At 40.5% G+C, this 14,588-nt stretch overlaps 1 protein-coding gene across 1 annotated transcript in view; it reads left to right on the forward strand.

Moving 5' to 3' along the window:
• The window catches only part of LOC306857857 (glutamate receptor ionotropic, delta-1-like), a gene marked incomplete at both ends in the record, with an annotated part of 434,446 nt that overhangs the window by 407,623 nt on the left and 12,235 nt on the right, over positions 1-14,588 (forward strand). Inside the window, one exon of the mRNA XM_079398091.1 lies at positions 12,020-12,215. Within this exon, the coding sequence (XP_079254217.1) occupies positions 12,020-12,215 (196 nt within the window). The remainder of the gene's footprint in view (positions 1-12,019; positions 12,216-14,588) is intronic.

The following is a 14,588-nucleotide window of genomic DNA, read 5'->3' on the forward strand; positions in this document are numbered from 1 at the left end:
AACCATACCTCATTAACGACTTGTCCAGCAAGCATTAAACCAGTATGCCTTAAATGAACGAATTCAAATCGAAAACGAATATTCCTGATTATGTAATCCATATGAAAGCGAGGTACAGTCTTTCCCGTATATGAAGCTTGAAGTGACTACTTTTAAATGAACGAATTCAAATCGAAAATTAATATGATCTGATTATGTAATCCATATGAAAGCAAGGTACAGTCTTTCCTATATCTGAAAGCTTGAAGTGTCTACTTTTAAATGAACGAATTCAAATAGAAAACAAATATTCCTGATTATGTAATCCGTGTGAAACTGATGTACAGTCTTTCCCATATCTGAGCTCATTGTCACCTGCACGCACATACCTCACCTAGATACAAAAAAAAAAATGATTAAAAAATAATAAAGATTCATCTAATTTTCATCGTTTTTGAAAGAGGAATAAGCTGGAATTAACCTCAGAAGAACAGCGCGATCTGACGTGGCTTTATTCAGTGAAGAAGATTATTTCTGTATTTTGTTTTTCTTACCTACATTAGTTAACGTGTTATTTTTACATAAACCTGTACAGATTTTACTAATTGGGCTTTTCCTGAGCATCTTGCCAAACTGAAATGTATTGTTTAACTTTTCTTAAGCTTTTTGTTATTCAGATATTTTGTAGAGTATTTCTATTTAAAGAAGGTTACATTTTTAATAAAAATGTTTAAGTATTACAGTTGTTTTAAAGCTAAAAGGCAAAACTATTCTATGTTTGACTCGAATTGAAAGAATAAAGAGTTTAATTTCTATTGTCTATGCTTTAAGGTTTATAGGTATTTTTAAGATGTAGCCTAATTAGCGATTTGAATAATTAAGTTACTTATTGAGTAACTAAATTACTTTTCAGACAGAGTAATTAGTAAAGTAATTTAAGTACAATATTGATTATGTAATAAGTAACTAATTTCTTACTTTTTGAAAGTAACTTACCCAACACTGCTCCTCTGGTTCTGCCATTAATGATTTATAGCCCTAAACCTTTACAAAGTTGTAACACTTGTGTTCCACTGGTGTTGACTAAACTATCATAGCTGTTTCTTAGTGTGATAATTAATGAAAAAAATATGTTTCTCTCTCTCTTTCTCTCTCTCTCTCTCATTGAAACAGCTGAATTAACTAATTCAATTCAGATGTTTTCAAATATCCCAGTGCTACTTGTTGGAGATGACATACTAGGGAAGGGCCATCGATACACTTGGTCGTCTGTGCTCGTCTTCTGCACAAGCTTGATGCACTCTGCATGTTCACACAGTCCAATAGTGTCACTGGGAAAGGCATTGTAGGGGATGAGAAAAGTACAAAAATATTATAAAATTTGACACTAAAAAAATTATAAATCACAAATTTGTCTAAAGTGACACCAGCAGTAAAACTTACAATGGGAGGCAATATATCTTATGCCTCCCCTGAGATTATTGAGTTTTAAAAGATCTCCTAAAGCGGGGACAGGCAAACTCTTTCCTGCAGGGCCACTGTCCTGTAGAGTTTTGCTGCAATCCTGATAGAACTCACCTGCCTGTAGCCTTCTAGTAATTAAGAATGAATGTAGATAAGTTACATGGAGAAGGCAATGCCTTCTTTGCACTATGACTGGCCTGTTAACCTGTTCACACAATAATTCCTGTCTTTTTTCTTTTTTTAATCTCTCTCTCTCTGTGTGTGTGTGTGTGTGTGTTCAGACAGTTCAGTTCAGATTATTTAGACATTTCAGTCCGAATTGAAAAGAAAACAATTCACTGAATGACAGACTCTGCACAGAAAAGATGACTTTATAAAGTTATATATAATATAAATATCCAATTATATGAGCAAAAATTGCCCTTTATGTATACATGGTTGCTGTACCAACTCTAAGCATTTTCCCGATTTACTCACAGTAGACTGACAAGCAAACTGGCATTAAAGAGTGAAACGTTTCCTTTCACCGGCTTATGTTTCATCGGCTGGGCCTGACAGCTCCATTAGAAGTACAGATTGCCCACTATCTCACATTACTTACAGAGTTGTTTTTGGACTTTAAAGTTAGCTCTTGCCAAGTTAGGTCCTTTTCATTTTGATGTATGCTGGCTGAATTCTGGATGAATCCTGTGGCACCATAAACATGAGAAATTAAACAGACCAACTTTAGGCTGAGTCAGTCAAGCCAAAGATTTTGCTTATTTTAAACTTTTTTTTTTTTTTTTTCTTTAAACAGTGGTGAAGTAATTTTTAAGACTGGGCCATTTTTAAGTGTGACTGCCTTCAAGAAACACAGTTTCATAATGAATAGGACATCACGTTACACGTTTACTTATTCCAGTAATAAATGTTCCAAAAAAAAAAAAGAACATTGTGCAACTCAAGACCACAGGCACATACACATGAACGTGTTGTGTTTATGGTCTTCATAATGTTTACAAAACACCAATTAATCTTCCCTTTCCTTGCCCAGAAAAAAAAAGTGATTTTTTTTTTTTACTTTTGTTTTTTTTTGTTTATTGTTTTTATTATTGTTGTTTTTGCTTATATTGTTGAACTGGCTGGCAAGAAGTATAATAGCTTAAATATTTTACTGATTATTAAATAAAACAGTTGTAGTAATGTTTTTGCAAAAGTTGAATTGACTATCGCATTTTCCTATAACTTAACTCCATGGGTACTTCTCGTTTCTTAAATTGCTATTTTATTTAATTTTTTTCTAAAACCTGAGTCACCTCAGCTGCTTCCAGTTCTGGTCCTACTTCCTCTGTGATGTGTGTTGAGGGAGAGCAAGGAGATGTCACAAGAGTAGTTTTGCCAGATGAATCTCTGCAAACCTCTCATTCCTCCTACAGCACGTGTCTTCCAGTAGAGTTACCAGATGAGTTTGAGAAATCATCTGAGCACACATTTGATTTCTCATTCGGGGCTCGTGAGGACAGTGAGCTGTCAATTGCAGCATCGGCGAGTGGGCTGGAGTCATTGGAAGCAGATAACACAGCTGGAGCAGAACCCCCAGGTCCAACCAGGGGGTTCACAGAGGTCCCCAGGTGGAGAGATTGATTGTGGTGCATCTTTGCCTGTAAAACTGCCATCAACATCATAGCATGTATGAGGTCCTGGGTTCAATCCCCAGCATCTCCAAGCTTTGTTTAGGGGAAGTCGTGGCCTAATGGTTAGAGAGTCGGACTCGTAATCCAAAGGTTGCGGGTTCGAGTCTCGGGCTGGCAGGGATTGTAGGTGGGGGGGAGTGAATGTACAGCGCTCTCTCCACCCTCAATACCACGACTGAGGTGCCCTTGAGCTAGGCACCGAACCCCTAATTGCTCCCCGGGCGCAGCAGCATAAATGGCTGCCCACTGCTCCGGGTGTGTGTTCACTGCTGTGTGTGTGCACGTTGGATGGGTTAAATGCAGAGCACGAATCCCGAGTATGGGTCACCATACTTGGCCGTACAGTCGGGCAAAAAAGTATTTAGTCAGCCACCAATTGTGCAAGTTCTCCCACTTAAAAAGATGAGAGAGGCCTGTAATTTTCATCACTTCAACTATGAGAGACAGAATGGGGGGAAAGAATCCAGGAAATCACATTGTCTGATTTTTAAAGAATTTATTTGCAAATTATGGTGGAAAATAAATATTTGGTCAATAACAAAAGTTAATCTCAATACTTTGTTATGTACCCTTTGTTGGCAATGACAGAGGTCAAACGTTTTCTGTAAGTCTTCACACACTGTTCCTGGTATTTTGGCCCATTCCTCCATGCAGATCTCCTCTAGAGCAGTGATGTTTTGGGGCTGTCGCTGGGCAACACGGACTTACAACTCCCTCCAAAGATTTTCTATGGGGTTGAGATCTGGAGACTGGCTAGGCCACTCCAGGACCTTGAAATGCTTCTTACGAAGCCACTCCTTCGTTGCCCGGGCAGTGTGTTTGGGATCATTGTCATGCTGAAAGACCCAGCCACGTTTCATCTTCAATGCCCTTGCTGATGGAAGGAGGTTTTCACTCAAAATCTCATGATACATGACCCCATTCATTCTTTCCTTTACACGGATCAGTCGTCCTGGTCCCTTTGCAGAAAAACAGCCCCAAAGCATGATGTTTCCACCCCCATGCTTCACAGTAGGTATGGTGTTCTTTGGATGCAACTCAGCATTCTTTCTCCTCCAAACACGACGAGTTGAGTTTTTACCAAAAAGTTCTATTTTGGTTTCATCTGACCATATGACATTCTCCCAATCCTCTTCTGGATCGTCCAAATGCTCTCTAGCAAACTTCAGACGGGCCCGGACATGTACTGGCTTAAGCAGGGGGACACGTCTGGCACTGCAGGATTTGAGTCCCTGGCGGCATAGTGCATTACTGATGGTAGCCTTTTGAGATGGTAGTATTTTTGCTCACCGTTCTTGTGATCATTTTGACCCCACGGGGTGAGATCTTGCATGGAGCCCCAGATCGAGGGAGATTATCAGTGGTCTTGTATGTCTTCCATTTTCTAATAATTGCTCCCACAGTTGATTTCTTCACACCAAGCTGCTTGCCTATTGCAGATTCAGTCTTCCCAGCCTAGTGCAGGTCTACAATTTTGTTTCTGGTGTCCTTCGACAGCTCTTTGGTCTTGGCCATAGTGGAGTTTGGAGTGTGACTGTTTGAGGTTGTGGACAGGTGTCTTTTATACTGATAACGAGTTCAAACAGGTGCCATTAATACAGGTAACGAGTGGAGGACAGAGGAGCCTCTTAAAGAAGTTGTTACAGGTCTGTGAGAGCCAGAAATCTTGCTTGTTTGTAGGTGAGCAAATACTTATTTTACCGAGGAATTTACCAATTAATTCATTAAAAATCCTACAATGTGATTTCCTGGATTCTTTCCCCCCATTCTGTCTCTCATAGTTGAAGTGGACCTATGATGAAAATTACAGGCCTCTCTCATCTTTTTAAGTGGGAGAACTTGCACAATTGGGGGCTGACTAAATACTTTTTTGCCCAACTGTATATCACTTCACTTTCATCTGACCGGACCATTCCATCCAGGGAATGTAAGTTCACCTCGTCCCTCGTGGCAAGAGTTTAGACTGCCTCAAGAACAGCTTACATTTTCAAAAACCTGCAGTACTCCGACAAGAAAAAGTACATATGACTGCTCACACCCTGATGTGATCCTAAGTGCTTTTCAACATCAAAGACAGATTTTACAAATATGAGCGTTGGCAAGCATTTAAGCATACGCAAACTCTACAATCAAATCTGTGCGTATGCATGATTTATAAATGAGTCCCCTGGTGCTCGAGCACCTAGCTAGACTAGGACTTCAGGTGAACTGGGAAAAGAGCAAGCTCTCCCGTGTGCAGCTCCTCTCTTTTCTCGGAGAACTGGACTCAGTCGCTATTAATGCATGCCTCTCAGAGAATTGTGCTCATTCATTGCTGAATTGCTTGAAGAGGTTAAAGTACAAAACAGTGGCCCCTCTGTTCTCACATATTTACACAGATCTTCAACAGATTCAACATTACTGGACCCTTGCTGGATCCTCTTCAGTTTGTCTACAGAGCAAACAAGTTGTCAATATGGGACTGAATTAAATCCTGCAACACCTTGACAAACCTGGAAATTACACAAGGATCGTATTTGGACTTCAGCTCTGCCTTCAATACCATCATGCCTGACCTTCTCAGACAAACTCACACAGCTCTCTGTGCCCACCTCCATCTGTCATCTGGATCACCAGCTTCCTGACAGACAGGCAGCAGCTAGTGAGGCTTGGCAAACTCACATCCAGGACTCTCACTATCAGCACTGAAGCTCCTCAAGGATGTGTTCTCTCCCCACTGCTCTTCTCCCTCTACACAAATGACTGCACATCTAAAGGCCCCTCTGTCAAGCTCCTGAAGTTTGCGAATGACACTACAGTCATCGGCCTCATCAAGGACGGAGACGAGTCTGCTTACAGACAGGAGGTTGAGCAGCTGGCTGTCTGGTGCAGTCACAACAACTTGGAGCTCAGTATGCTCAAAACAGTGGAGATGATAGTAGACTTCAGGAGGAACCCCCCTGCACTCCCCCCACTCACCATCATGGACATCACTGTGGCTGCAGTAGGGTCATTCAGGTTCCTGGGCACCACCATCTCCCAGGACCTGAAGTGGGACATTCACATTGACTCTATTGTGAAAATGGCCCAGCAGAGGCTGTATTTCCTCTGCCAGCTAAGAAAGTTCAACCTGCCACATGAGCGGCTGAAACAGTTCCACTTTGCCATCATCGAGTCTGTCCTGTGTTCATCTATAACTGTTTGGTTTGGCTCAGCTACCAAAACAGACATCATAAGACTACAACAGACAGTCAGGACTGCTGAGAGGATTATCGGTGCCCCTCTACTCAACCTCCAAGATCTTTATATCTCCAGTGTGAGGAAAAGGGCTAAGAAAGTCACTCTGGACCCCTCTCACCCAGCCCACTCTCTCTTTGAACTGTTGCCCTCTGGCCGGCGCTACAGATCACTGAGCACCAAAACAGCCAGACACAAGAACAGTTGTTTTCCCCCAGGCCTTATCCCACCTGAACAACACATAACACACCACAGGACTGTACATCTGTAAATAACTCATTAAAACTTCATCTGTACATAGGACACATGCACATTCACATTTATGTCTATGGACATTTTTCTTCTTTGTATATTTTTATTTTTATTACTTTTGTTATTTATAATTTATTGTCTATTCTCTTCATTATTAGTGTTTTTGGTCCCACTTTATATTATGTGGCCTTAACTAATTAATGTACTTAAATTTAAATTAATAATTTGGTACAATGAACTTATTGTGTACATACAGTGGGGAAAAAAAATAATATTTGATCCCCTGCTGATTTCGTATGTTTGCCCACTGACAAAAAAATGATCAGTCTATAATTTTAATGGTAGGTTTATTTGAGCAGTGAGAGACAGAATAACAACAAGAAAATCCAGAAAAACACTTTTAAAAAAAGTTATAAATTGATTTGCATTTTAATGAGTCAAATAAGTATTTGATCCCCTATCAATCAGCAAGATTTCTGACTCCCAGGTGTCTTTTATACAGGTAAAGAGCTGAGATTAGGAGCACTCTCTTAAAGGGAATGCTCCTAATCTCAGTTTGTCACCTGTATAAAATATGCCTCTCTACAGAAGCAATCAATCAATCAGATTCCAAACTCTCCACCATGGCCAAGACCAAAGAGCTGTCCAAGGATGTCAGGGACAAGAATGTAGACCTACACAAAGCTGGAATGGGCTACAAGATCATCGCCAAGCAGCTTATTATTCGCAAATGGAAGAAACACAAAATAACAATCAATCTCTCTTAGACTGGGGCTCCATGCAAGATCTCACCTTGTGGAGTTTCAATGATCATGAAAACAGTGAGGAATCAGCCCAGAACTACACGGGAGGATCTTACTAATGATCTCAAGGCAGCTGGGACCATAGTCACCAAGAAAACAACTAGTAACACACTGCGCCATGAAGGACTGAAATCCTGCGGTGCCCGAAAGGTCCCCCTCCAAGAAAGCACATGTACAGGCCCGTCTGAAGTTTGCCAATGATTTAGAGGAGAACTGGGTGAAAGTGTTGTGGTCAGATGAGACCAAAATCCAGCTCTTTGGCATCAACTCAACTCACCGTGTTTGAGGAGGAGGAATGCTGCCTATGACCCCCAAGAACATCATCCCCATCGTCAAACATGGAGGTGGAAACATTATGCTTTGGGGGTGTTTTTCTGCTAAGGGGACAGGACAACTGCACCACATCAAAGGGACGATGGACGGGGCCATGTACTGTCAAGGCCAGGGCATTGAAAATGGGTCATGGATGGGTATTCCAGCATGACAATGACCCAAAACACACGGCCAAGGCAACAAAGGAGTGGATCAAGAAGAAGCACATTAAGGTCCTGGAGTGGCCTAGCCAGTCTCCAGACCTTAATCCCATAGAAAATCTGTGGAGGGAGCTGAAGGTTCGAGTTGCCAAACGTCAGCCTCGAAACCTTAATGACTTGGAGAGGATCTGCAAAGACGAGTGGGACAAAATCCCTCCCGAGATGTGTGCAAACCTGGTGGCCAACTACAAGAAATGTCTGATCTCTTTGCTTGCCAACAAGGGTTTTGCCACCAAGTACTAAGTCATGTTTTGCGAAGGGGTCAAGTACTTATTTGACTCATTAAAATGCAAATCAATTTACAACTTTTTTGAAATGCGTTTTTTCTTTGTTGTTATTCTGTCTCTCACTGTTCAAATAAACCTACCATTAAAACTATAGACCAATAAGGGGAAGTCGTGGCCTAATGGTTAGAGAGTCGGACTCGTAATCGAAAGGTTGCGAGTTCGAGCCCCCGGCCGGCAGGAATTGTAGGTGGGGGGAGGGAATGTCCAGCGCTCTCTCCACCCTCAATACCACGACTGAGGTGCCCTTGAGCAAGGCACCGAACCCCCAATTGCTCCCCGGGCGCTGCAGCATGGCTGCCCACTGCTCCGGGTGTGTGTTCACGGTGTGTGTGTGTGTGTGTGTGTGTGCATTTGTTCACTACTCACTGCTGTGTGTGTGCACTTGGATGGGTTAAACGCAGAGCACCAATTTCGAGTATGGGTCACCATACTTGACAATACGTCACGACTTACTTACGACTTAATTTCTTTGTCAGTGGGCAAACGTACAAAATCAGCAGGGGATCAAATCATTTTTTTCCCCACTGTACATATATGTAATTGCATCTGTAATTAATTTCTGTAATTAAATGTATAATTACACTGTTGAACCATCCCTTACACCTTAACTCACCCGTAAACCTACCCATACCACCAAACCTGTCCCTAGCCTTACCCGTATCCCACCTCAATACCAGCAAAAGTGTTTTGCAATACAATACACCACATTAAGTACACTGTATTTATTTTTTGATGTAAGTACATAGTAGTTAAGGCCACCTAATATAAAGTGTGACCGTGTTTTGATTACCTTAATTATATGTTGTCTGCACTATGTTTGTACTTCTGTGCTTGAAACTCCTAACACCAAGACAAATTCCTTTTGTGTGTAAACACATTTGGCAATAAAGCTCTTTCTGATTCTGATTCTGAAGAATGTAGAATGTATGTACTATATAAGCACTAATAAACAGCCAACTTGCTAGCAATATGCAGGCTAATAAGCAACTAGTTAATAATGAGAAATGGTCACTATACTAAAGTGCTACCGATACTTCCAAGTCCAGATGGATAACACAGCAACGGTAGCTTATATCAACCACATAATATCCTCGCATGTCACAACTTGCCAACTCAGGTCACTCCGGGACAAGTGGATACTCCATCCCAAAATAGTTCAGCTGATTAGGAGTCGATTCAGCCAGGTTCAAGTAGATCTGTTTGCCTTACAAGAATCCTCCCATTGCCCACTGTGGTATTCCCTGACTGTGCCTTGCGCATCTATTTGGAGTGCACACAGAGTTTCAGATCATCTGAACAGCTCTTTGTCTGGTTTGGAGGACAGCAGAAGGGGAAGGTGGTCTCCAAACAGAGAATTTCCCACCTAATTGTGGATGCATTTCTCATCAGGCCAGAGCCTTACCAAGTTCCTTGGGAATGAGAGCTCACTCGAACCAGAGGCATTGCTGCTTCATCAGCTCTGGCAAATGGTGTCTCCCTAGTAGACATTTGTAGAGCTGCGGGCTGGGCTTCACTTAATACATCTGCCAGATTCTAAAATATGTGAATGGAACCAGTCTCATCCAATCTAGAAGCCTGGTAAGGTGTATAGCTTGTATTTAGTGCTATTTAAGTTCAGCTCAGTTTCTTTTATGAATGGCCACAGCCATATCACCTTGCAGACCAAGCCTGGTTGCCCACTGAAGCTAAGCAGGTTTGAGCAAAAAGCACCATCTTTCGGATGAGACGGTAAACCGAGGTCCTGACTCTCTGTGGTCATTAAAAATCCCATGGCACTTCTCGTAAAAGAGTAGGGGTGTAATCCTGGCTAAATTGCCACCACTTTCCCTTGTCAATCATGGCCTCCTAATAATCCCCATCCAATTGATTGACTGGTGTGTGATGAGTGCACTAGTGCCTTTGTGCTGCCGTCACATCATCCAGGTGGATGCTGCACACTGGTCGTGGTTGAGGAGAGACCACAACACCCCCCACCCCCACACACACACACACACATCTGATTGTAAAGTGCTTTGGGTGTACAGCAATACACAATAAAGCACTATATAAATGCATCATTCATTCATTCATTCATTCATGAACACTAGACTGCTCTCTCCATCAGTCAAGCACTGTGACGTAGCAAGAGTTTTGCAGAGGAACTTCCTGTAGAACCCGTTACTTGTACGTATCCCTCGAGTGAAGTCTCATATTGGGTTAGTGCTCCATATGTTGTGACTCCCTATTGCGGTCCCATAGGTGTATCTTCGACTGCTTGGTTCCTATTGAGGACTCATTATTTCCTCTGAACAGAGCGCTGCTCTGTCACCAGCAACACAATATCGAAGTGACCAACTAAAAGGTTGCGCCTCAGTTACGTATGGTCACCCTCGTTCCCTAATGGAGAGAATGGAGATGTTGTGTCCCTTTTGCCTAAACCCTGAACTGCAACTGAGTGAGTTGTGACATTTTCTTGACTCCTCAGAACAAAATGAGTGAACAAATGCCACGTTGGCCTATTTATACCCAGATATCTGAGGCATGGCCAGCTATGCAAATTGTGCTTGCCAATTTCATTGGCCTTTTCTCAATGTTGTCAGAAGTGTCTGGGCTCCCAAGTGCAACCCCTAGTATATACACATCTCTGTAACATTAATATAACATCTCGGTTACATAAGGTAACCTGATGAAGGGAACGGACACTTTGTGTAACATATATACATACTGTATATATGCATTTATACAACTGTAAAATACATAGTACAAAATAGTATTTTGTATTTCAAGGACATATTTTTGAATACATGCATCTGGAATACTGCTGATCCTTCTCAAGTCTTGCTAGAAGGACTCAGCAATGACATATCTGAAACACTACGCCCACACATAGTTCAGGTACAAATAGAAAACATTCTGTGCTATTGACAGTGACGTTGAGAGTGGTCAAGGTGCATCTACACGTTGAGAAATGCTTAACCTAATACAAATGTCAGTTGAAAAATGCTGGACAGCGGCCAATTGCTGTCACACACTGTTTAATAAAAACAAGCACAGATTAATTATAGTACCTACAGACACACCTGAGGAGGTGCACATTTTGAGTGATATTGAACGCGTTTCTTTAGCTGCAGAGGAGCACAGACTCACACTTTGCTTATATAGGTAAATATCAAAGAACAAATTCATAAACTTTTCCACTATAAATTTGTGAACAAACAAAGTCTGCAGATGGACAGAATGAAGTGTAATAGTAGTCGACATTAAAACAGGCATGTGATATAATGATGTGAATTGTTTTAATTGTTTGCTGAACACGTGCACACACATTTTTGGCAGTCTAGTGTCGAGTTTTTCAGCCTGAGGGTGGTTCTCTAATGTTTATTGACAGCATTTAAGTACATACACACAGTAAATGTTATCTTTGAATGCATAATTTCAGATGCAAGTATTTATTGCATCCAAATGTTGATTTAGAACATTACAAGTTATTTTCTTCAAGAAAAGAAAGCCATATCGATTCTCAGAACAAACATAAAACAAATACAACAGGTTGTTCACAGGAGTATTTAAACTAAAAGATGTATACTTTCACTAATTTGGTGTACTACTTCACTTTTTTAATTTCTTGAAAAAAAAAATGCTATAGAATCTAAACAAATGGAGGTGTGCATGAAATGAGAGTCTTAATAGTCTAAGAAATAATAGTCCATTATTTCTATTGCTCATACTTAAGGTGAGAGATTGGAACAAACCTTCACCATGATTATTAAACTTTTTAACCTTATCTTTTTTAAATGTTTTTTTTTTCCTAATCTTGTCTATCTATCCAACAGAACGTTTCAGGATCTTGCAAGACAGATGGACTATGCCTATGGCACTGTTAGGGACTCAGCAGTGTACGATTACTTCAGAGCCAAAGGTACAAATCCACTGGAGCAGGACAGCACGTATGCAGAGCTGTGGAGGACAATCAGCAAAAACAATGGACAGGACTTCTCAGTTTCTAGCCCTTCTGAAGGCATACGCAAGGTATGATCATTGCTCACCTATTTGCTATATGATTTCAGAGATTTATGAAAACAGAAAGACATTGTGAGGACTTTTCGTCCAAATTTAGTCTGTTACAATTGTTGTAATTGTTGGGGCATCCCCCTGAAATTGAGTCCGAAAAGTATGTCTTTAGTTCAGGAGATCAGTGAAAATTTTTGCAAGCGCGTTGCTATAATCAAATATTCAATATACAACAGGTGAATGTGACATAGCTTTTCCTGAACTTTCTTACTTCTCAGTGACGATGGTGAATGGCCAGTGGAAATGCTAAATGAATTCTAGAATATTCTGAGCTCTGGACATTGAGTCTTCAGAGAATGAACTGATCCAAAAGCATTAAACACATGAGTTTGTTTTAGAAGACGGGTGGCATGTCTGTAGGTGTGTACATTTTAGCATCTTGTCAGCCTGCATATGATTGATGCACATGGTAACAAGGGGATTTGTTGGATCCCTTACAAACAAAAATGAAAATATGCCAGTAATATGCATGCTAATAAGCAACTAATTAATAGTGAATAGTATTCAGACTTTAGTATAAGGTGACATTGTTACAGCATAATTACACAAAGTCATATTAATTAATTATGTACGTATCATAGGGCTAGAGTTAGGCTTACAGTAGTTACTTGTAATTATGCATATTTATTACTATAATAAGTGCATAACTGTTACCTTAAAATAAAATGTTACCATATATTATTAGTACACTTTAAGACCGATAAAAAGTAGAGTATGTCCATCCATCATCCATTCTCCAAACCTCTTGTCTGAAGTGAAGGGCTGAAGCATATCTCAGCATGTTAGGAAACTCCCTACCCCATGTGAAAAGGGTTGCAGCTTGCTTCTGCACTGCAGCTACCCTTAGGTGGGAAGCCTGACACACTCATATCTCTATAAAAACAGACATTGTAACCTATGGTGCTCCAAAGTGGCCCAACCAGTCATGGTCTCCTTAAATTGGGAAATATTTGTAAGTTCCATCATAGATGATACGGTGGAACTCACAAATTTTCTCACCTATGGAACTTACATGTTTGGTAGTTCAGCAAAGCCTACATGCTTGCTGTCACAATCAGTAAAATTATTAGAATTTTACAAGCTAGTGCTGAAGGGGTATGAACAGAGGCATACATTCGCTGACGTTCTGAAATGGAATGTGAGTGTCAATTGGAGCTCTAAGTCCATGTAGCTGCATTTCACCAAATCATGCCTGTAACTGGCTCGTCTGTGGGCAGGCATGACTTAATTATAGAAATTGCTAACACCCAATTGCTTCTGTCTAGAGTTCCGATCGGATGCTTTCAGAGCTAGTTATGTTCCAAAGGTGCTATTCATGCTCTTTAGTGCTAGTGTGGAAGCAATCTTTCCCCCACCATTTAGAACAAACACTTTATATATAATGTCTGGTTCAGGCACTACATATTTATGTGAATATGTATCCACAGGTTCAGATTGTCAGAGAGCCTTTTTTATCTTTTTTTTCAGGATGTGCTAAAGGTATATTCTCACATATTCCCTGCGCCCATGAATCGCAGGGTTAATTGTGCTCTATTGGAGTGAAATTCCACCCATTAATGGGGATGGCCTCCCCTTGGGCATAGGCAATGGTGTCTTCAGGACATGATGATGGGCTAATCCTGGTCCTTACTTGTTATTAGTTCATTAATTTGCTCCGCCTGGACCTTATTTTCTTCTTTGTTTCTACATGTGCATTTCTAACCCTCTGTTTCAGTTGTGTATTATTGTCCATTATCTTCTTTATTATGGTTTGCAGCATCTCAGTATTGTTTTTCTTTCCTGTTCTCCTATGTGTTTGGTTTTTGAATTTAGTTTCAATAAATATGCCGCTGCGATTTATATCAGCTGTGACATCTTGAACATTTATTAACCATTTATTTACCGGTTTGTACAAGGTCAGTGTGATTTGCCATAAATAGTAGCCTACTGTTTTCTAAACTGCAGGTTGTACTTAATAAAAATAAATAAAAAGTTATTAAATGCTCAAGCTAGGTTGCTGAGTGGGTTCTGATTAGGTGTGAATATTTCTGTCCTTCAAAAAAAAGGATTCTAATGATTTCATTCCTTTGTGTCATTATCGCTATAGCTGTGGAGTGGACATCCCAGTTCTCATAGAATTAGAATGATTATCAAAACTTTATTAACATTGTAACTAGTAGCAATAAAATGGATCATTATTTATCCTCTAAAGTTATTATTGTTTAAATGTTTTATCATTGCAATCACACTCTGGAGGCTAATCTTGACTAATCTATTGAGTTCTTTCTCATTAAAAGGAGCTTCGTTGATCTAAGCCTGACCTCATTGGGCGATTCAAAAGATTTCATATCC

The sequence above is a fragment of the Barbus barbus genome (assembly GCF_936440315.1).
Source record: "Barbus barbus genome assembly, chromosome: 38".
NCBI classification, from domain to species: Eukaryota; Metazoa; Chordata; class Actinopteri; order Cypriniformes; family Cyprinidae; genus Barbus; species Barbus barbus.